Here is a 21,156-nt window from a genome sequence, read left to right on the forward strand (position 1 = left end):
GAGTCCTCCGTGAGAAGCAGGCATCATGTCGATAGCCAGCTTGGCGAGTGCTGGACCCCGGAAGACGGCAGCTCGCAAGAGAGATGTCGGGGTGCTTGGCGAGATCAACCTCAGGTCGTCGCTGCGAGGGACGCTGTCGACCCTGCACATAATATATCGGACACAAGACCAAGCCGGGGGTCTGCCGGAGCAGATGAGATGCGATCCTGCAGGGTTGTCTCCAACTAAAGGCACCCAAGCAGCGGCTGACGCGATGCTGCAGTTGCTGCGCCTCCCCCGGATTCGACACACGCGACCATATTGTGGTGCATGACTGGACTTGCCAATAGCAGCTTCTGTAGACTGAGCACTGGAGGAGGAGTAGTGGGGGGCCCGACGAAGGACAGCGAGGGACTGCAGCTTCTCGCCTTTGCTGTCGATGAATTGTTGCTTTGAGGTTGCTGAGGATGTTATGGGTCAGGAAAGTCGGGGTCTTGCAGCGATAAAATCAAGTCAGGTCGTCAATCATGACTAAGAGGAAGCCATCTCGAGGTCAAAAGAAGGTGCGGCTGCCGCGTGTGGGGACTTTCCCCTTCCTTCCTCTCTACCTTAGCCCTCCCGAGGTACAGTGACATTGGATGCTACATCAAGATACCTAACCCCGAGTACCTTACCTTACCCTCCATCCACCTTACCTTCTGGTATCAAAGAGCTCTATCAAACTCGTCAATCACGCTCCTCGGCTTCACAAACGCACCCAACGGACGAAACGCGAGGTGGTCGATGCCGAATCCCGCCGGACCCCCAAGATCGATTCCTCTCTGGCTCCCGGTCCATTTGTCACTCGCCGCCAGCCCCAAGACAACCACCAGCAGCCCGTATCGATACTCTGGAGTGCCGATAGCCTCGCCGTTTTGTGCGTCAATCACGGTGATGAGGTCCGGGGCAATGGCCAGGACGTCCTCCTGCCCCTCGTCTTGTCCGTCTTCTCGCACCCTGAGAGCGGCAATGTTCTCGTTCTTGAAGGGGATCTTGATCCTGCCCTGGAACGACGGCGGAGCGGCGCCGTCTTGCTGGAGGCCATCGTCGTCTTGTCTTACATCAACGCCCTCGATGAAGCACTCACCGTACACATAGCCTCCCCTCAACGTCCTCTCCACGCCCACAATCTTGCCCTTCCAAAGAACGCGGCCAGCGCCGGACCCACCGCACTCTTCAATGATGGATTCGGCCACGTTGTCGACTCTGTTCTCCTTTCGGGCTCGAGCAACGCCTCGCCCGATTCTCCAGGCTTGAGAAATGGTGTGTTCCACTACCCACCGCTTCGTCTCTGCCCCTGATACCGGCGACTCGGCACAGCCCGTGGAAGATCCCATCTGTGCAAGCGCCGCACGCAGAATGCGCTCAACGGCAAGGTCAGAGGTTGCCCTTGGCATGACAACAACGTTGCCATTGCCGTCAGACATGGCGATGGGAGACCAGATGGGCGACCGTTCGTTGAAAACCACGGGAGTTGTCTGCCACTTTGTCGGATAAGCCCGTCCCATCCAGTCTCCATCCACGGCAGGTAGGTCCATATTCGTGCTGGCTCCCAGTATCATTGCTTGGAGGCCGTTGCCGCCTCCAATCTCGATGGAAATCATGTGAGTAGCAGGGTTGGGACACACTCTGAACAGCTCGTCTTGGGCTTCCAACAGCTCATCGGCGGGTAGCTTCTCGATGCCAACCGTAGGGCTGCCCACGCCTCCCCCACAGCCGACCTGATCGTCGTCGGCAAGATCGTGCGGATTTACGACCCTCACAATGGCACCCTTACGGAGCTCCTGCTTGAGACGGACTAGGTGGGAATAAGGGGACCCTCCACCACCAGTTCCAAGGATGTAGCAGCCCGTGGCGATCCATTCGGCATCGGTCTCTGAGATATACCACACGCGGTTCTTGACCGTTGGCCTATATGTAGATGTGTCGATGTCCACGTCAATGTGCTGCTTGGGTGTAGTCTCTGGCCGCTTTGGCAATCTCTCATACTGGCCCATGTCATTGTCGCTCTCACCATGATCCTCTTTGGAAGCTTCCTGCGCCTGGATCTTTTCTTGGTCAAAGTCGCCTGCTGCACGAACGATGAACCTCGTCTTATGTGCGATATACTAATCAGGATCCGAATTAGCCTCAGGAATTCGACCAGTCTTCATCTACCTGTAGAGACTGCTTACCTGGAGCGGGAGGGCTTCTTGTTCCACAACCTCCACCGATGCACGAGATGCCCCGGCAGATACTGTCTTCTCAATAGCTTCCTTGCTGATTTCTTCCAGTAGCTGAGCATTGGACTTGTGCTCAGTGGATTTAACAGTGTCCACAACTGCACTGACTCTGGCCATGGCTGCTCCGATCGCGTTTGCAACTTGTGACCATTCCGGCTTCAACACTCGACTTGCGCCCCTGAGCTTGTTGGGTGAGAGTATAGCTCCGCCGCCGACAAGTAGCACGGGTATGTCGTCGGGAGATGTTTTCATCTTGTCAATGGCTTTTTCAATCTTGCCTTGAAGAGCTTTTTTGAAGAGGCTCAGCTGCTCGTCAGTCAGGAGATTCTTGGCAAGTTCGCCATTGCCAATGTCCAAATCAGGCTCTGCCTGAACCATGCAGTCCGTGGCGGTGATGGTACTGCCGCCGAAGATGATCGCCTCCTGCTGAAGCTTGTGCCCAACGCTATCAGGACCGATGGTTAGACCTCGATCAGTCTTCCTGACAATGGACCCTCCCCCAAGACCAATGCTCTTGATATCTGGGCAGGAAAAATTCACCCTGATACCCGCAAGATCGCTATATGCAGCCTGCTGCCGGGGAAACCCATTTGCATGAAGCAGCCCAACGTCCGTCGTCGTCCCTCCAATGTCGACGACCATGACGGCTTCGGAGATCTGGCCCTGGGCAAGGAAGGCCGCGCCTCTCATGCTATTCGTCGGGCCGCTTGAGAAGGTCCTGATGGGTAGCTTTGCCGCCATTTCCCCTGACAAGACGGTGCCGTCATTTTGCGTGATGAAGACGGGACAATGTAAGCCGAGACGCTTAATTGGCTCTTGGAAGCTCTTGATGGTCTTCCTAGCAAAAGAAAGAATGGAAGCGTTCAGGATGGCGGCATTTTCGCGCTCCAGGAAGCCCAGGTTGGCAACGTCCTTGGAACAAACAACATCGCATCCGGGCAGCTCTGCCTTGACGATGGCTGCAGCCCTCTCTTCTTGCCTTTCAAGGGTGTCTATGGGACTGAAAACTCCATTGATAACGACGCTCTTGATGCCCATTTCGCGAATAATGGCACACTGCTCTTTAATTTCTCGCTCGTCAATGTCCGAAATGAGGTTGCCATCCACCTCCAAGCCACCCTTAAGCAGTGCGTAATGCCCCAGAATCATCTGCCTCATGTCATCCGGCCAGTCGACGCAAGGGGGCGCATGCTTCGAAAAAGGCCCGCAGAGCCTGAGAACGGCCACTGCAGCCAGCCGCGAGGCATCTCGTTCAACGACGGCATTGACAAAGTGCGTCGTGCCAATGGTCACACTGGCGACCTCGGACGGGCTGATGGCCGCTGACTCAAACATGGCGGTAATGGCATCGTTGATGCCGGCGCTGGGGTTCGTTGTCGTGGGGGCCTTGTGCCAGGCGAGGATGCCTTTGCCTGGGGATGAGGCCTGGAGGGGGTCGAGGATGACGCCGTCTGTGTTGGTGCCGCCGACGTCGACGCCTATGCGGAGGTGTCTGGTGGGCTTGGCGGCATCTGTGGAGGACATGATGACGGGGATGAGGTTTCTTGTTGATGGAGGCCGGTTCGTTGAGTGGTGTATTGTGTTAGTTGACTTGAGGGTGGGATATGGAGCGTTTTATCTGTAGATCAGATAAGATGGGAACTGCAGATGCATCTCCACTGCTATTGAGTACTACCTAGTACTACTATTTGGTAGTACCTTACCTCGAGGGGTTACAGAAGTACAAAGGATCGGCTTTTCGATTGCGGGGCACAAGTATAGCATGCATCGAATTGATTGGCAATTGAGTGGTGTTGAAGAGAGGAGGAGTCGAGGGATGAGAGATTTGTTGCGTGCTGGTCATTGAAGGGCTCCCAGTGCTGCCGTCTTGAATACCGAGATACCTACTTGGTGATAGATAATACTTACAAAACCCTGCAATAGAGGCTGCACGTCTTCTCTGCCTTTCTTACCTCTTAAGGAGTGGTTATCCAGCATTCTGACTTAGCTATCTACCTAAGTTATGCGGTAGTATCTACCGTCTACTTCCTAGAAGTGCTAGAAGTGGGTATATCATGAAAGTACTGGAAAAAAGAAGCCTCTTCTTCTATTAGAGATGCACTTATAGTAGCGATGATAGATATCTCTATTCCCAGATGCTGAATAACTATCTAGTAGATACTAGCCATAGGTATTCATAAGCGTACTATCGCTTACTATTATAGTAGGCATCAGATCAACGATATACTATCATATAACATTACAATACCTGGATCAATCAAAACCCCTAGAAATAGGCAAGAGAGCAAGAGAGATATATTACTGATTATATGAATTGCCACTAAAACACACTGCCTGATGAATGAGAAAGCAAATTATAAGATGGAAAGCCAGTTACCCTATAGAGATTCAACGTGTATAACCTCGCGACTCGCTTGTACGAGCCCTCTTGACACTCCCCAAACCAACATCCTCCCCATCGACAATTTCCCGCTTATGGGGCCCAGAGGGCACCTCATCCAGGTTCTCAACCGGCAAGAATCTCTCTGTCAGGTCCTCTTGCTGCATGTCTCTGCTCTCGCTCGACGCCGTCGGGCTGCTCCTTGTTCGGGTCCCGGCAACCGATCGTGGCAGACGCAAGAATGACGGCTCGCTGCCTACGAAGAGGCTTTCTTCGTCTCCGGGTCCACTGCTTGCCTGTGATCTAGCCTCCCAGTCGGACCTTGTGGCTATGTGGTCGAGAGTTGTCGGCGATGGCGAGTATTCGGGATGGAAATCATCGACAAACATCGGGCTGTCTGCTCTGCTGCCACTTGTCGGCGCTGTAGTTTGACTGACAATTTCTTGATCCGGCTGCTGTTCAGTGAGGTCCATGGTAAGGTCAATGACTTGACTTTCAGTGATAGATCGATCATCTGGAATGATGGTAGACTCATCGTCAGATTCTCCATCATCGGATCCTTCATCATCATCATCACTTTCATCATCAGATTCTTCATCATCATCCATCTCCTGGTCACCGTCCATCTCCTGGCCACCGTCCATCTCCACGTCATTGGTTGCATCAACTTCCACCTCAGGTACTTGTGGGTCCGGTTGAGAGTTGTTGTTGTTGTCTTGTAACGGATGATGGCCAAACTGAGGAAATATACTGCTGGCTCGTGAGCTCAGAACACCATCATCCTCTCCATTGTTCTCTCCATCATCGCTGCCATCAGCAGAACCTGAATTGGAGTCAGAGTCAGAGTCAGACTCAGACTCACTCTCGGAACTTGACTCAGACGAAGAGCCACTGTCGTCCACCATGATCGCATCCTCAGATGTCCCAGATCCGTGTCCTTGGGCATCTGGTTTCTCGAGACCATCGAGCAGAATTGCCCAGTCCTCTTCAGATGGTGCAAACGATGGGATCAAAGGGAACAGATTCTTCAGCTGCGATCGAAGCCGATCGCCAGCCTCCTTTGGCCTCCGGACAGCGTTATTCACGTCTTGGACGAAATGCCAGTCTCGCACTGGACGCTTTCTCTCCGCCGTCTCCAGCCACCGGTCAAAGTCCCAAAAGTCGGCTCGGTCGAGGCCTCGGAGGCAAGAGACATAGTCAAGCCCCTGCAGCGTGCGAAGCTGACGAAAGCCCCTGAAGTTGGGATGAAGCTGGGACTTGCGCTGCATGTAACGAACCACTCCATTTGTTTCGTGTCTGCGGCGCGTGTAATCCTTGCTAGACTCAGGAAGATAGATTCCCAGAGTCTTGAGGCGAATGGCCTCCGGAAGCCAGATGAGCGAGTATGTGCGGCGCGACGTGTACTTGTTACGCTCATTTACCCGGTGGGTGAGGAACTGTGATCCTATCCAGACAATCTCGACATGCTGCAGCCTTTGCACGTTTGCTCTGATGCCCTTGGCAAAGCGACCCTATTCGCCCAAGGATGAAAAGGCAAACGTGTTTTCTCCGTAGAATATGTGGCTGCCCCAGAAATGCCATCGCTTGCAGACGAGTAAAGGAGCCAGGAAGACGTTGGGATCTGGCGCAAATCTGATGCTCACCGGCTTCCTACCCACGTGGAGCCGATGGTAGAAGCTTGGTTTCCCATCACGACCCAATGGCGCACTATCTTCCGGGTACTCGGGATCAAGGCGAGATATGGCATGGACAACATTGCCTTTGAAGTGGAAGAAGTGCTTCAAGATCCGGAACTGAATGTCTGCAGGTAACTTCAAAGTTTCCGGCATCATTGGGAGAGAAACTTCCGTGTCCTCCTGCAACAAATCTTTCTTTCGCTCCTCTGATGTAGGCTTTCTCAAGCGAAGATCTGGATGTATCTTGCAGACAAGAGGCGAAGCATTGCCCTCCTTACACGCAGTCGCGTAGATTGTCATCCAGCCAGGCCTGACTTCATCGTCGAACAAAGATGGCCAAGTCTGCTCTGTCGGTTAGCCAAAGATGAAGCTTCCTGAATCTTCCCCAAGTTTGACGAGGTCACGTACCACTCCAGTGTGTCTCAATTTCGGCGCTCTGAGTTGCTCGATCTCGGCTTGAAGTTTCCTGTTCCGCTCAAGGTACTCCTTTTTCTCCTCCCTCAACAACTTCAGGTCTCGCTTCCTGCAGCGGGACTTATCAAGGAGACTTTGTAGTTTGTAATTATATTCAGGGTGCGAGAAACCGGACCAATTTTCCGCTTCAGAGTCGAGTTCAGCGTCCATGGCTTGATCGACAGACGGCCGTGAGCCTGCGGAGGTTGGTTCGTTCACGCCAACGCTGGGTAAGTTGTCAGGAGCTGGACCAACAGTGGATGTAGAGCCTTCATTGAATCGTGCAACCAGTGCCATACCCGCGGCTGCAGCACATCAGTATTGTATACAGGGCACCGGATCGTGGAGGGTAAGCAGGCATTACCAAGAGGGTCATCCATTTCCTGTAGTGGGAGGTCCTGGCTCTCACTCGATTCGTGGGTCTCCGAAGGCGTCAGGTCGAAGGTTTCGATATTGTCCTCCATGGTGGCGGGAGGCCAGGCCGGATGATGTGGCCTGGGATGGATGGAGGAAGAAAGTGAACAAGAAGAGAAGGACGCGGGGGATGAGCTTCGAAAGTTATAGACGATGCTGGCTCACGTGAAGAACTTGACTCCTTATGCGTAAGGCATTCAGGCTGCCTTGGATCCGAGGTCGCAACAAAAGGAAACCAAAGGCACTTTGAGAGCATCGATGAAGGAGAAGGACAAGAAGGGAGAGGAGATTTGGAAGAACCTTTAGAATTGATAGGCAAAGTCGACTCATGTGAGAAGGATCTCGACTCGTATGTAAAACACCCAGGCTACGTTATACGATGAGATGGCAAAGAAGGAACTGGACAAACATTAATTAAGAAATGAGAGTAAAGGGAGCTTGGGTCAGTGGAGAAGAGAGAGACGAGCTCCAAAATCCATAGGCACTCTCGGCTCACTTGGTGACAAAGCCTAGTCCTCGTGTGTAAGGTATTCCAGACTATTGGCCGTTTGAGCATCACAACTGAGGTCACATTGTCGTGAGCCTTAAACTCCATGCCTGACAGATATTGCTGGGGTGCCTATTCAAACGTATAATGTAATTCTGGAAGCTTGCTTGAGAAAGCAAAAGGGTATGTATGTATGTATCTCTCGTTCTAAGCAGCCGCAGTCCCACTGACTCTTTCTCTAGTACGCTCCAACACCGTCCTAAGAGCAGGATCCAAATCCTCCAGCTGCAGGTATGCGTCTATCCATGCCGCGGTTTTCTTCTCCAGCAAAGCCCTATCCGTAGTGCTCTCCAGGTATGGTCCCAACCGCTGCAGGGCCACCGCAAGCTGTCGGGGGAACTCGACCGTGTAAGGCGAAACGCCCAAGAGGGGCTGTCTGATGTGGCAATTGCAAGTAGACGGATCGTTGGGGAACTGCTTATCGAGGACATCCAGGACATGCTGGGATATCCTTGGCTGGACCGAGAGCTTGTGAAATGAACAGATCATGAAGTAAAACTGCTCCGCAACCTCGGCGTTGAAGAAGGACTGCCTCTGCGAGATGTCGAATATGGCCATCGGAATAGCGCCATCCATGGCGGGATTGGACGCAAGCTCCTGCGTCGCCTCTTCGTTGAAGATCTTTGTTTGCTTTGCTGATGGCTCCGGAAGCGACAGATCCTCGCCCTCGTCCTCCTCATCACTGCCCAGCAACAGGAGCTCGTCGTCGTCATTTGCCGGGCGCGGCGGCAACACCGTTTCTCCCTTGGCCTTCTTCTTCTCCATCTTCTCCAGCCATTTCATCTCGCACCTCGCGTACTCGAGCCACAGCCCGCAGTCCGAAGTACAGAACCGGCAACCCCTCATGAAACAATTTCTGGCAGACGCCATGTCACCGTCGCTCGCGAACCGATTGGCTGCCAGCGTCCACAGCTCAGGGTCCTTGGGCATCATTCGGATGGCCCTCGTCATGGTCTTGCGCCAGCGCTTCGCCGCCTTGATCTTGGCCAGGTACGCAAGGTATTCGCGCCAGAGCGGCCCAGATCCAGAGTGCTTGTTCACACCGCGGTTATAAATGGTGAGCACACGAGTCTGGCTGGCATGGGCGGAGTTGAGATTGCGAAGTTTTAGCCTCTGGCAGCGCTTGGAGCAGAGCGTCTGGAGGGACTGCTCCCACCGGGCGTAGGAGGACCATTCGGACGGCGTGCTGCCCGGAGAGAGCACTCTGTGTTCGAAGTCGTTTCGTTTCTGGACAATTGCGCGTATCTCATCCTATACTCGCCGTGTTAGTCACCTGTTGAAACGCTCGCTTTCATCGTGATGGCAGGCTTTGCAGGTGCAAAATTGTGGGACAGGTCTTACCTTTGTGAAGATCGACTTGGTCTCCCACTCCCGCAATTGGTTGACTGAGCGCTCGAGATAGAATCTCGCCTTGTCAGCTACTCCGGCCATGGTTGAGACGGATGAAGTCTGGAGGTTTCTTCTGCGGATTGGTGTGGTGAAAGTTGAGGCAGACGCTGGCCGAAGTTTTCATGAGGCTGCCAGAAAATTTTAGTGGAGCTCTCAGCTAGTGCGCGCCTTTTCCGTTATCGAGCTTTGACACATGTTTCTTCGGAATAGATCAAGACACCGCGACTAGTCCCTTTACAGGAACCGTTATAACTCCAGCCGTTTACTCAGGTACCAAACTGTGTGCCTTGAGTACCGGCTCGTACCTACCAGTCGATACTGTCTTACTTCGGACTCGGAGGTAAGACTGGGAGCTCAATCGCTCAGCTGTGCAAATTGTGATTATGCAAGCTCCTGGATGCTATGTTCAATGCCATTGTTTAATTACGAATCAACGAACTGAGCCGATCATGCCCGTCATTGCAATGAGCTGCGGCTCGGCTCTGCTGACGTGCATGTGCAAATGTCGGTCGTCACAGCAGCCGGTCCAGGATCGGTAAAGTACCTAGGTAGGTACGTAGATTGAGGTACTACTTACCTAAGGCACTTAAGGTAGTCTGTCGTCACAGCCGAAAGCGGCCTAGAAGGGCGTGCAAACCCACCCGCGAACCGACGGATTCACTCGTAATCCTCGCTCAACGCCATTAAAGCTCGCGCAAACGACGTGTTTCCACCATCCAATCCTTGCCATCCCCACAGACAGCGGGCTGCCGGGGGGGTCAAGTCGCCTGTTGACACGATCGCGAAAAAAAAGGCCCTCGGCTCGGGCAGCTTAAAAGCCAATCTCTCATGATTCAGAACTCCGCTCGTTCACCTCTCGCAGTCCCCTCTCTTCGGATGCTCCGGACGCCCGTTTGATCGCGACCTGTGCCTCTCTCTTTTGTCGCGATGGCGTCGAGATACAAGGACAAGGACGGCGGCGTTGTCCTCAGCTTCAACGGCCAATGGGTTAGCTGGGCGCATACGGCTGTGGCTTACAGTGAGTGACCCGTGTGCTCGCTAGCCTTGGATCATCGACAGTTGCGCGACCAGAGGCTGGTGGTGGTGGTGCATTGTCGCCTCTTGTTGCTGTTGCTAACCAAGCGCAGCCGCCTTCATCAGTGCATTGATCGTCGGCGTCTCTCTGCATTACCACAAGATCGTGCAGAATGAGTTCTATGGATACCCCGACGAGTGGTTCCCGTCTGTCTCTGCGACGATCGGCGATCGATACCCGGAGCGCTCGTTCTTCATGATCTTCATTGCCATCACATCAGGTAGAGGCGCCCAAATGGCATTGCGCGAGACGAAGCCGAAGCTGACCTGAATCGACCCCATCTAGGGCCTCGATTTGCGCTGGTCGGCCTGTGGTACATCTTGACGCGCAGGCCTGACTCTAGGCTCCCGGGCTTCATCGCTTCCATGGGCCTCTTGCGGACATTGACGTGCGGCGGATGGACATACATTACATCGACGGACGATCACGATTGGCACGACATCCTCATGATATCCTACATTGTCTGCACCTTGCCGTGGACGACCGGCTGCATTGCCTTGAGCCCACCGAATCCCTCCGCAATCAAGTGGCGCAAGCGCTTGGCAGGCCTCTTCTTTGGAACTCTGGTGCCATTGATCTATTTCTTCATACAACACAAAGTCCACCGTGTCGCTGGAGGTAACTATCCTTTCGCCGTGAATTGGTTGGACGCAGAGAGTCGGAACTGACGCGATTCTAGCTTACACGACATACGCCTTCTTCGAATGGTCCTTGATCCTCTTTGACGTGGCTTTCGATGCCGTCACTGCCCTCGATTTTGACACGTTTGAGATTTTGGTAAAGGACGTCAAGGGAACCAGCAAGGGGTACGTGCAATGGCTTCCCAGATAATAGAGTCTTGTCTCGCCGAGCCGTGTCCAATGTAACTATTCTACAAGAACAAGACCCTCTAATAAGTCGTCTTTCTTCGACAGTGAAAATTACTCTTCGGTCCCCTCTGCAGTTCTGGAGAAGGAGTAAGTTCCTCCACGCCTGGGTGATGTACCTATCTCCGCAGTTGCTTACCAGAGGGGTCATCTAGAAAGGAACAGATTACCGGCGGCTTCTTCTCCATCCGGTTCACTTCCGCCGAAGCTCTGGACACTGCCGCCAGCGTTTACCATGGGGTTAGCCGCCTAAGCGCGTTGTTCTTATACTCGATCCTACGGATGCTGACCTGTTGCAGTTTGTCTTTTGGTCCATGCTTACCAGCCTCGGCCTTGTTGTGTGGTGTAAGATTCCTTCCACCTGAGAGCCCTTACGTTTCGATTCAGGCGCTGACATGCAGCCAGACTTCCCACTATGGCACATGGGCATTTCAGGCTTCGAAGCCTTCGTCATGGTGACTGTCGCACCATCGCTGCTGGGCATTGGAGTCTTCCGCTCCTTTGTAGTGAACAACTTGCGACTGATTCACGTTCTGTCGCTCTGCGGTGTTGCTGCATATCTGGTCGTCGACCCGGTGCTTCGTCTGTGCGCGGTTGGCCTCGGTGTCGGACTTTCATGTCTCGGCTGGGCCAGCTCTCTGCATGCAGACTCAGTTCACAATGTCCGACTTGAGACTAAGCTGCTCGGGTGGATGATAGGACTGATTCTGTCGTCTACGATGAAGTTTGCCTGGACAACAAACAACCCTATCTGGCCGATTATGCATGCCGCCAATGGTGGGTGGAACGGCACCGGCCTGGTGTTGGGCATTCTGGCCGCTCTCCGTTTTACCAGGAAGGGTCCTCTCACCGGCGGCTCCTTGACCGATGAGCCAAAGCAGCAGGGCTCAAATGTGCTTGCCGCCCTCGGCGTTGGCGGCCTGTTCTTTGGCCTGCATTCGTTGCTCTCCGACACGAGCACCATGATCCTCTGGGTCTGGGAGGGCTATCCGATTCGCGGACCGTACTTTTCCACGCATGGCTGGTTCACCGTCGCTGCCATGTCTGTTGGCATTTTCCTCGGCATCAACAGACCCGGCCTTGCTGGAAGCTGGCCCCAGTACGCCGTGGGAGCCATCAGCGCCACCATTCTGACCTTCTTCAGCCATTGGTTTGGCTACTATGGCGGGCTCGGACTGGCGGTTTACCTCATGGCGGTGTCTGTGCCGCTCATCTCCAACGCCGCGAAGAAGGAGCCCGCGGTGACATTTGGCCTGGGCTTCCTGTTTTACAACTTCCTGGTGCTGTTCCACGTATGGGTTGTCGCCTATGCATTTGTGCCCGGCGGTCCGCTGGTGCGTGAGCATACCGACTGGGTCATGCTTACCACCATGTTGATGATCGGTGCCGGCGTGTACGACTACCAAGTATCGCAAGGACGGCACCACACCGCTCGCCGCTCGTCCCCCTCGCAGCACAAGAAGTACTTCGGACTGTCCACCATCATCATCAACGTCTTGTTCATGTGTGCGGCCTTCAGAAGGTTCCCCACCAATGACTACAAGCCTTACCACCCTGAAGATCGAATTTTGACGGCGGGTATCTGGACTATTCACTTTTCCCTGGACAATGACATGTGGTCGTCAGAGTATCGCATGCGCGATCTGATCAAGGAGATGGAGGTCGACGTGATCGGCCTCCTGGAGTCGGACCTGCAGCGCATCATCATGGGCAACCGGGACACCACCCAGTTCCTGGCCGAAGATCTGGGCATGTATGTCGACTATGGCCCGGGCCCCAACAAGCACACCTGGGGCGCTGCCCTCCTGTCCAAGTTCCCCATTGTGGAATCCAAGCACCATCTCCTGCCCAGCCCAGTCGGTGAGCTGGCACCGGCAATCCATGCTACTCTGGACGTCTATGGCCAGCTGGTCGATGTGTTCGTTTTCCACTCTGGCCAAGAGGAAGACCCTGAGGATCGCCGCCTCCAGTCCGAATATCTCGCGAAGCTGATGGGCTCCACGAACCGGCCGGCGTTCCTTCTGAGTTATCTCGTAACCGAGCCCCTCGAGGGGAACTATAACACCTACGTGAGCGAGACGTCAGGCATGCACGACGTTGACCCAACCGACTGGGACCGATGGTGCGAGTACATCCTGTTCAAGAACATCAAGCGCGTCGGATACGCACGCGTTAGCCGCAGCACAATCACCGACACAGAGCTCCAAACGGCCAAGTTTGTGATTCCGTCGTCGGAAGCTGAGATTGAAGCGCTGGAGGCCCAGTCACCCGAAGAGCGGGATCGCCGCGTGGAGGAGCAGGACGTGCCCGAAGGCTGGCGCTATCCCGCCATGTTCAGGGGAGAGGGCGTGAGAGATCATCGATACCACGTGTTTGACGAGCCACGGTATTACAACTGATGTAATTTCGGCACCGGCGGGATTGTAAAGCTTGTCTGGGCGGAGTTATTTGGGCGGTGAATCAGGCGGGTTAATTTTGGCTTCTTTTTCTGTTCTTTTGGCTTGTTTCCCGGCCTTGTTGGGGCGGGAAAGTGGTGAAAAATAAGGGATTCGATAGGGAACCGGCTACGGCTTTTATTGATTAATGACTGGGGGAGGGCATGACTGTGGCATATCACGTGTGTGGTTGTAGAATAATAACAGACCCTTACTTGACTGTATGTGTTCTATTAGGTAGCTTGTTTCGCATGGTTCCGATGGCTTCATGAAGCGTCGGAATAGATTTGTGTCATACCGCATGTCGCCTAATAGGTAGCGGTATAGCAGGTGATATCTTGATCACTGCTGGTCCTGCCACAACCAGATATACTCTACTCTCTGCTGCTAATATCATATTCTATTCCTCTTGAGTATCAGCTTCTATCAATGTCCTGGGTACCTAGTAGATGATAGAGGTTGTAGAGAAATTTGATTCTAGCAGCGCTTGAGAGCATAAACTTGGCATGCTGGATATTCAAGCTGAGATCTTGGATACCGCGCCAGGTCCCTGGTTGACGCACCTCTTCCGGGGCTTCTTCCTCGGCATCTCGTTACGGGCTACCCAATAGTACCCCAGTTGTACAAATGATGAAACTATCGTCATCAGTCTCACATCTGACTTGAGTACTACTCCGCACATAGATACCTAGTATACTCTCTCTAGCACCTCATAACTGCGCCTGGGACGGACGAAGGCATGGAGGCGCCGCAAAAGGAAGGGCCCACAACTGTCCCGGACCTCGGAAAAAGTGGAGAGGCAGAATACTAAAGCAAAACCCACCTCCTGTAGTTTCGCATCTTGCATCTGCCGGCGGCATCCGAAGCTTGTCAGGTCTTGTCTCTCGGCTCCCGCCCCCTTTGGCTTGATCCAGCGATGGCGGAACGGGGGCGGAATTGGTTCCAAGGAGCGGCTTGGATCGCTTTTCTCGCTACTACTAGTAGTCGAGTTGAACTAAGCTGCCATGCTGCTTATCATGGCGCTTTTGACTTTTTTTCTCTTGTATTCAGTTGTGACGGGAGAGGGCTACCTTGGGTACGGAGTTTATGAGCGATGAGGGTCTTGTCCCCTCTGCCTGAAAAGATTACTGATGAGGTGTGAAAGGCGAAGGCCATGTCTTGCTTGCTTCTGCACTTGATGTGAGCATACTACCTAGGTAGGTAGCATAGAGTCCACAGCTGAATAATCAATTGCAATTCTTTCATAATGTCCAACAGTTCTTCTCTCCCTCGGCGCATTTCTTCTCACCGATTAAAGGACATGCATCGATACAGACAAAACAGACGATGCACGTCCCCGTGACCAAGACGCACCCCAGCAGCCCCAGCAGCACCCGCCGAGCCGATAAGACACAAATCAGAACAAACCCGGCAAGAGAAGTGACGCCGACGGAATCTGGATCTCCTTTCGCTCTCTCCCAATAGCAAACCGAGAAATTCCAAGCACAGCCCGAAAAAAGAACCACCCCCAAAAAAAAGTCCCCGCACAGACCCCGGAGTCTCGGGGGTTGGAGAAGGGGGAGGTTGAGGGGGGGGGAAGAAACAAGAGAACGTCCATGCTGGAAACGAACAGCTTTCCCCGCCGAATCTAAGCGCCAGTAGGGCTGACTTGGGCCACCGATGTCATCAACTTTTGCTGCGAATCGAGCGCTGAGCCCTGCTTGGACGGGTGTAATCGATAAGCCTCTGCGCGCAGTGTGCCGTGGAAAGCCGAATCCTTGGACTTGGAGACTGAGCAAACGCCAACCTTGCAGCGAACAGCCCCAAATCGACGAGTCAAAGCACACAGCGCTGTTGGACAAGGGGGGAGGGCCTGAGCTTCCTTAGGGGGGAGGCGGACTGGATCAAGCGGGATGGACGGGTGCGGCGGACGGGGAAGGACGCTTTCTGTTTGGTGGAATAGATAGTTGATCTCATGTCTTTCTTATTTGTAGGTGTTGTTTCGCTTCTCTCTTCTCTTCTTCTTTGTTCTATTTATTCCCCCTTCTTCTTCACCATCCGGCAATTCTGCTGCTGGGCTGGGTCCAAAACGCAATCTCGGCTCGTTTCTGAAGTTGCTGCAGCAAAGATGCTGTCCTTCAGCGTACAACACGCCGTCACCTGGCTGGGGCTCCTATTGGGGGCGGGAGCCTTCTATGTAAGTTACGAAGCGCATGAGGCTCGTCAATAACATTCATGTTGTTGTTGTGCTAACGCAGACTCCAGCTCTTCTCCGTCGCCATCTACCGCATCTTCTTCCACCCTCTCGCCAAGTATCCCGGCCCTCTCATCGCCAAGCTCACGGATGGCTACCAGCTGTACCACGCCTGGAAGGGCGATCGTCACCTGCAATTTTGGCGACTGCACCAGAAATACGGTAAGGCTATTCCCCAAGCTATTCAAGGCAGATATCAGCACCAGTCATCTAACACGCCTGAACAACGCACAGGCAAGGTTGTCCGCTACGGCCCCAACTCTCTCTCCTTCAGCACCAACCAGTCCCTCAAGGACATCTACGGCTTCAAGTCCAACGTCCGCAAGGCCGAGTTCTACAACTCCTTTGCCCACCCCGTTGCCAACACCCACAACACGCGCGACAAGGACGTCCACGCCCGCAAGCGCCGCGTGCTGTCTCACGCCTTTTCCGAGAGCGCCATGAAGGAGATGCAGCGGTACATCCTCAACAACATCCGCACCTTTTGCGAGCAGATTGGTATCCAGGACGGCACCAGCGACTCCAAGGGATGGACACAGCCGCGAAACATGGCCAACTGGTGCAACTACCTTGCTATGGATATTCTCGGTGATTTGAGCTACGGCAAGGCGTTTCACATGCTGGAGAGCCCAGATAACCGCTTTGCCCTGGATTTGGTTGAGGCCGCCACTACCAGGCATCTCCTTGTAAGTTATACTGATGCTACTTTAATACTTAGTGAAGGATGCTGACATGTCGCATCGCAGTGCGGCACCATGCCCATCGTCGACAAGCTCAAGTTTGACAAGATCATGTTCCCCAAGCTGGCCGCCGGACGTGCCCGCTACATGGCCTACAGCAAGGCTCAGCTGACCGAGAGAACCAAGCTGGGTGAAGAGACGGACCGCCGCGACTTCTTCTACTACCTCCTCAAGGCTCGCGATCCCGAAACCGGCCAGGGCTTTTCCACCCCCGAGCTGTGGGGAGAGTCCAACCTGCTGTAAGTGGTTCCATGATGATCTGTCAATGCCAAACATGTTGTGAACGCCAGCTAACGTGGCAATAGCATCATTGCCGGATCCGACACAACCTCGACTGCCATGGCTTCCACCCTGTTCTACCTCACCCGCAACTCCCACGCACTGAAGAAGGTCACCGATGAAATCCGAGGCAAGTTCAACGACGTCGAGGAAATTGTCCAGGGCCCCACCCTCGCATCATGCACCTATCTGCGTGCCTGCATCGACGAAGCCATGCGCATGTCTCCCTCTGTCGGCGGCATCCTCCCTCGTGAAGTCCTGCCCGGTGGCATCACCATTGACGGCGAGGTCATCCCCGCCGGAATGGTCGTCGGAACCCCTCACTACAACATCCACCACAACGAAGCCTACTACCCCCAGCCTTTCATGTATGCCCCCGAGCGCTGGATCAACGGCGCCGTCAACCCTGCCACCCAGAGGACCACGACCGCGGACGACGTCGCCGTGGCCCAGAGCGCCTTCTGCCCTTTCAGCATTGGACCCCGTGGCTGCATTGGCAAGGGATTGGCTTATGTCGAGATGACCCTGACGCTTGCCCGGGCCTTGTATCTCTACGATGTGAGGAGAGCGGTTGGCGTTCAGGATCCTAGCGAAGGCCGTGCCGACCTGGAATGGGGCCGACACCGTCCTGATGAGTTTCAGCTGGCCGACATCTTTACCAGTGCTAAGAAGGGGCCCATTGTTGAGTTTAGATTGGCCGAGAAAGCTTAAGCTGTGACTTTGGACTTGGAAACTCTCACCGTGGCTGCACAGGTGTAAGAAGGATTGCATGAAGCAACGACATCTGGAAGCATCTGGATACTCATGACAAGGAAATAGTTAGCCATCATAAGTAAAATTAAGAAAAAAAAAAACAAGAAGAAAAAACAAGGAAAATGTCAAATTGAAAATATGATCTTGATTCGCTGAGAATGTAAAATGACAAAAAGCGTGCAAATCAGCCATTACAGACGCCGCAATGCTAGGCATGATGTGATTGGTTTACCATGTCTGCGATGGCGCCCAACAGCCAATCATTGTCCAGGGCTGCGCGAGGCTGTCTCTGCGAACAACTTCGCCTTCGTCTTTCCTGCCTGGTACCTTATCTAATCGCCAACCTTTAACTGCGCCGACATCTTTGTTGCTTCTCTTCCTCTTTTGTCACCACCATCGCGAGACGCCTTCAGACATTTGATATTTCGCCATGGCATAATTGCTGCGAACATACTGGAACCACCCTCTGCTGCCCATCATGGCGGTGTGCAGATTCTACCAGCAAGGCTACTGCAAGTTCGGCAGTACGTTCACGCTCCATCCGAAGCTGTCCATGCCAGAATGCTCCCTTGCAACACGACATGCTAATCATTTCCCGTCCCTCAGACAGCTGTCGCTACGAGCACCCTAACGCCGGAGGCAACCGCAATCAGTCCTCGAACCGCTTCGGCTCTCTGGGAGGAACCAACACGGGCACCAGTGACAGCGCGTTATGTGAGAGATGGCACGGATCCGAACCCGCCCTCGACGGAGCTGACCGTTGCAAACAGCGAAATATAGCATAACCCCCGAGGTCATTGAGAAGGACCTGACGTCTGACGCGCCCCAATGGATCCTGTCGGCGTATGCCCCGGGGCGAGACGCTCCGGACCAGCTCTTTGGAGGCTATCCGCGCGAACAGAGCTTCGAGGAACTCAGACTCCACTATCTCATGGGCAAAGCCTCGGGAAACGAACAGCAGGCCGTAGGAATCTCACCTTTCTCTCTCGTCCCCCCGCCCATTGCTATTCTAACAGAGGCGCGCGCAGCTGAACGAAGCACAACAACTATACCAAAATGCGAAGCAGCAAATGGAAAGCGCGGCGCGAAATCCAATGGAGGCGGCACGATTCATTGTCGAGGGAGAGAACCGACACCCGAACAGACATGATATATGCAGAGAGGGAACCCAGGGCGCGCCGTTTGGGGTCTTCGCCGTAGGAAAACGGTCAAACGCAGCCGCAAGCCCATTTGGCGGGAACACGGCGATGGCGACACAGACAACAGCGAGTGCCTTTGGCCAACCGACCGCTCTTGGACAACGGCCGAACCCTTTCGGCCAACCCTCACAGCCAGCGTTCGGACAGCCAACGCAGCCATCATCAGCGTTCGGACAACCGACTCAAACGGCCTCTGCCTTTGGTCAACCACAAGCGACGTCGGCCTTTGGCCAGCCGTCTGCTCTCGGGGCCAAACCTAGTCCGTTTGGTGCCCCGGCTTTTGGCCAGGCCCCTCAGCCAAACGCTCAGCCCAGTGCATTTGGGCAACCGCAGGCGCAAGGAAGTGCTTTTGGCCAGCCTAGTCAGCTTGGTCAGAAGCCGAATCCGTTTGGTTCTGCAACTGGCGCTGCCGCAGGTCCTTTTGGCGCAACAAACGCCGGCCCCTCTCCTGCTGCCAATCCTTTTGCCAGCTCACAAGGGCCCAATGCACCGAATCCCTTTGGCTCAAACATCTCGAACCAACCCAACAATGCTCCCAGTGCATTTGCTCAGCCGACCCAACCTGCATCTGCCTCTCCCTTTGGACAGCCACCCGCACCCGCTGCCAATCCATTTGCGTCCGCAAACCAAGGCCCGACAGCCCCTGCCGCCAATCCATTCGGCCAACAGCCGCAACAACCTTCTCAGCCGTCACCATTTGGGGCGGCGGCGAATCAAGCTTCAAGACCAAGCTTTGGGCAAGCTAACGCGAGCCCGTTTGGACAGCAGCAACAGGCCGGCCAGAACCCTTTTGCAGCGGGCCAGCAATCTGCTCAGACGGGAGGTGCGGCGAACAGCAATAACCCATACCCTCCTAACAGCTCAAAACAGCATCCTCCTATCGAAAGCTATAGCACAAGAACAATGGATGGGCGGCTCGCCACGTTCAAGGGAAAGCCGGTGACGTATCAGGGCGGACAGCCTGGTATCCGTGCCTTTGACGGTACTTGGACGCGGATCTGGTTCCCTAATGGTCCTCCAGGCTACAACAAGGATACAGAACTGCCTCTTGAAGACTATAGCGACGTGGTGAAGAAGCAGTGGGCTGCCTTTGCTCAGACAGGAGTATTCGCCGATGGGCTGATGCCAGAGCTACCACCGCCGCGAGAATGTACACAGTGGGATTTTTAAATTAGCCTTGATATTTACGGACGTCCAATAATGGACTAGGGGCTCGACCGGGCATGAGATGGAGTTTAATGAAGGGATCAATATGGCGTTCCAATACGAATAACATGTTTCTACGATTATGGTGGACAATCTATGGCGTTTTCAGGCTGCAACATTCGGTGACTGGTCAATCAGCGGACAAGCAAGATCTTTTTTGAACATGTTGAGACGATGGTTGGGATTGGAAGGGGTTGTGGGCTCCTCCCATTGGCTCTTCAAGTCGTCAGATAACGTTTTTGGGCAAAGAGAGGCAAGGAAAGACCAAGGTCACTGTCGATACGGAAGGAGACCAAGGATATATGTCTTGAACCAGTTTATTGAGTGCCTATCTACTTCGAGAGCAGTCCCAACTGCGCTCAAAGCCACTCCAACATCTTTACGAGATTGGAGCTTCGCTTAAGCAGCAATGGTGACCTCAACCTCGACACCAGCGTCGATGTTGACAATGATCTGCTTGACGACCTCGGTAGGGGCGTGGAGGCTGTATAACAAACACAAGATTAGCTGTTATCCCCTCCCCAGATGAATGAAATGCCATAGAAAGCTGAACAGAGCGGAACAGAAACAGGGAAATGCAAAAGGGGGGGCGGGTGAAAGACGCACTCAATGAGACGCTTGTGGATGCGCATCTCGAAGCGGTCCCAGGTCTTGGAACCCTCACCGCAAGGGGTCTTGCGGGGAGTGACGGTCAGGCACTTGGTAGGCAGGCGGACGGGGCCCTTGGCGCGGAGGTCCTTGGTCTTTGCGCGGTCGATGATCTCGGAGCAGACCTTCTCGAGAACCTGGACCTTGCGGGAAGACAGGGTGATGCGGATCTTGTGGCTCTTCTGCAAAAAAAAAGATGGGATACGTATTAGCGATTTGTGCTGGATGTTGTTGTTGTCTTCTCCCGTGCTTCGGCAGGGGAAGACGGCAGAAGAGGAGGAGATGATGGGTGGTGATGACGAACAGCCGGCTCCTGGACGTCCTTCTCGTTCTTCTGGTAAGACATTTTGAACGGCTTCACGACTCGAACGGATCGGTTTGAATGGGATTGAAGATGGCGCGATCTGCGTTGCGGCAAAGTGATGAGGCCGTTGGCGATTGTTGAATTGCAGCTGTTTGTTGTTTGAGAGCAAGTTCAGGAAAAAACTAGGCCAATTGTCGCGGAACTTCTTTTTTTGGTGGGGTTGCAAATTGTAGGGCTTTCGCTGTGCGCTGCGCTAGTCCTGTTTAGGAGATGGCCAGTTCTGAGTGTATTGCAGTGTTGCGATTGGATGACGCTGGCT

At 54.0% G+C, this 21,156-nt stretch overlaps 7 protein-coding genes across 7 annotated transcripts; 3 read left to right on the forward strand and 4 right to left on the reverse strand.

Moving 5' to 3' along the window:
• Positions 1-683: 683 nt before the first annotated feature.
• Positions 684-3,764, reverse strand: TRIREDRAFT_61403 (uncharacterized protein; the record flags this gene model as incomplete). Its single annotated transcript, XM_006965092.1, has 2 exons — positions 684-2,126; positions 2,193-3,764. 2 exons carry the CDS (start codon positions 3,762-3,764, stop codon positions 684-686), a joined length of 3,015 nt encoding a protein of 1,004 aa, XP_006965154.1.
• Positions 3,765-4,628: 864 nt separating this feature from the next.
• TRIREDRAFT_107014 (uncharacterized protein) lies at positions 4,629-7,213 on the reverse strand (the record flags this gene model as incomplete). Its single annotated transcript, XM_006965093.1, has 5 exons — positions 4,629-5,443; positions 5,483-6,131; positions 6,264-6,638; positions 6,705-7,054; positions 7,114-7,213. The coding sequence occupies 5 exons, from the start codon at positions 7,211-7,213 to the stop codon at positions 4,629-4,631; spliced, it is 2,289 nt and encodes a 762-aa protein (XP_006965155.1).
• Positions 7,214-7,782: 569 nt separating this feature from the next.
• On the reverse strand, positions 7,783-9,141 carry TRIREDRAFT_121654 (uncharacterized protein; the record flags this gene model as incomplete). The annotated part of the gene is made up of 2 exons (XM_006965094.1): positions 7,783-8,961; positions 9,052-9,141. The coding sequence occupies 2 exons, from the start codon at positions 9,139-9,141 to the stop codon at positions 7,858-7,860; spliced, it is 1,194 nt and encodes a 397-aa protein (XP_006965156.1). The 3' UTR covers positions 7,783-7,857.
• An 885-nt stretch (positions 9,142-10,026) lies between these two features.
• On the forward strand, positions 10,027-13,439 carry TRIREDRAFT_60793 (uncharacterized protein; the record flags this gene model as incomplete). The annotated part of the gene is made up of 8 exons (XM_006964927.1): positions 10,027-10,117; positions 10,227-10,394; positions 10,460-10,792; positions 10,854-10,980; positions 11,089-11,130; positions 11,196-11,280; positions 11,340-11,385; positions 11,446-13,439. 8 exons carry the CDS (start codon positions 10,027-10,029, stop codon positions 13,437-13,439), a joined length of 2,886 nt encoding a protein of 961 aa, XP_006964989.1.
• A 2,143-nt stretch (positions 13,440-15,582) lies between these two features.
• On the forward strand, positions 15,583-17,438 carry TRIREDRAFT_61212 (uncharacterized protein; the record flags this gene model as incomplete). Its single annotated transcript, XM_006964928.1, has 5 exons — positions 15,583-15,651; positions 15,720-15,870; positions 15,943-16,394; positions 16,455-16,687; positions 16,754-17,438. 5 exons carry the CDS (start codon positions 15,583-15,585, stop codon positions 17,436-17,438), a joined length of 1,590 nt encoding a protein of 529 aa, XP_006964990.1.
• Positions 17,439-17,958: 520 nt separating this feature from the next.
• Positions 17,959-19,849, forward strand: TRIREDRAFT_121656 (uncharacterized protein; the record flags this gene model as incomplete). Its single annotated transcript, XM_006964929.1, has 5 exons — positions 17,959-18,004; positions 18,087-18,194; positions 18,251-18,444; positions 18,509-19,368; positions 19,516-19,849. 5 exons carry the CDS (start codon positions 17,959-17,961, stop codon positions 19,847-19,849), a joined length of 1,542 nt encoding a protein of 513 aa, XP_006964991.1.
• A 338-nt stretch (positions 19,850-20,187) lies between these two features.
• Positions 20,188-20,910, reverse strand: TRIREDRAFT_47795 (uncharacterized protein). Its single transcript, XM_006964819.1, has 3 exons — positions 20,838-20,910; positions 20,492-20,715; positions 20,188-20,369 (listed from the first exon to the last, which is right to left on the reverse strand). The coding sequence occupies exons 1-3, from the start codon at positions 20,877-20,879 to the stop codon at positions 20,285-20,287; spliced, it is 351 nt and encodes a 116-aa protein (XP_006964881.1). The 5' UTR covers positions 20,880-20,910; the 3' UTR covers positions 20,188-20,284.
• Between the last annotated feature and the right edge of the window lie 246 nt (positions 20,911-21,156).

Source organism: Trichoderma reesei, assembly GCF_000167675.1.
Source record: "Trichoderma reesei QM6a unplaced genomic scaffold TRIREscaffold_8, whole genome shotgun sequence".
NCBI classification, from domain to species: Eukaryota; Fungi; Ascomycota; class Sordariomycetes; order Hypocreales; family Hypocreaceae; genus Trichoderma; species Trichoderma reesei.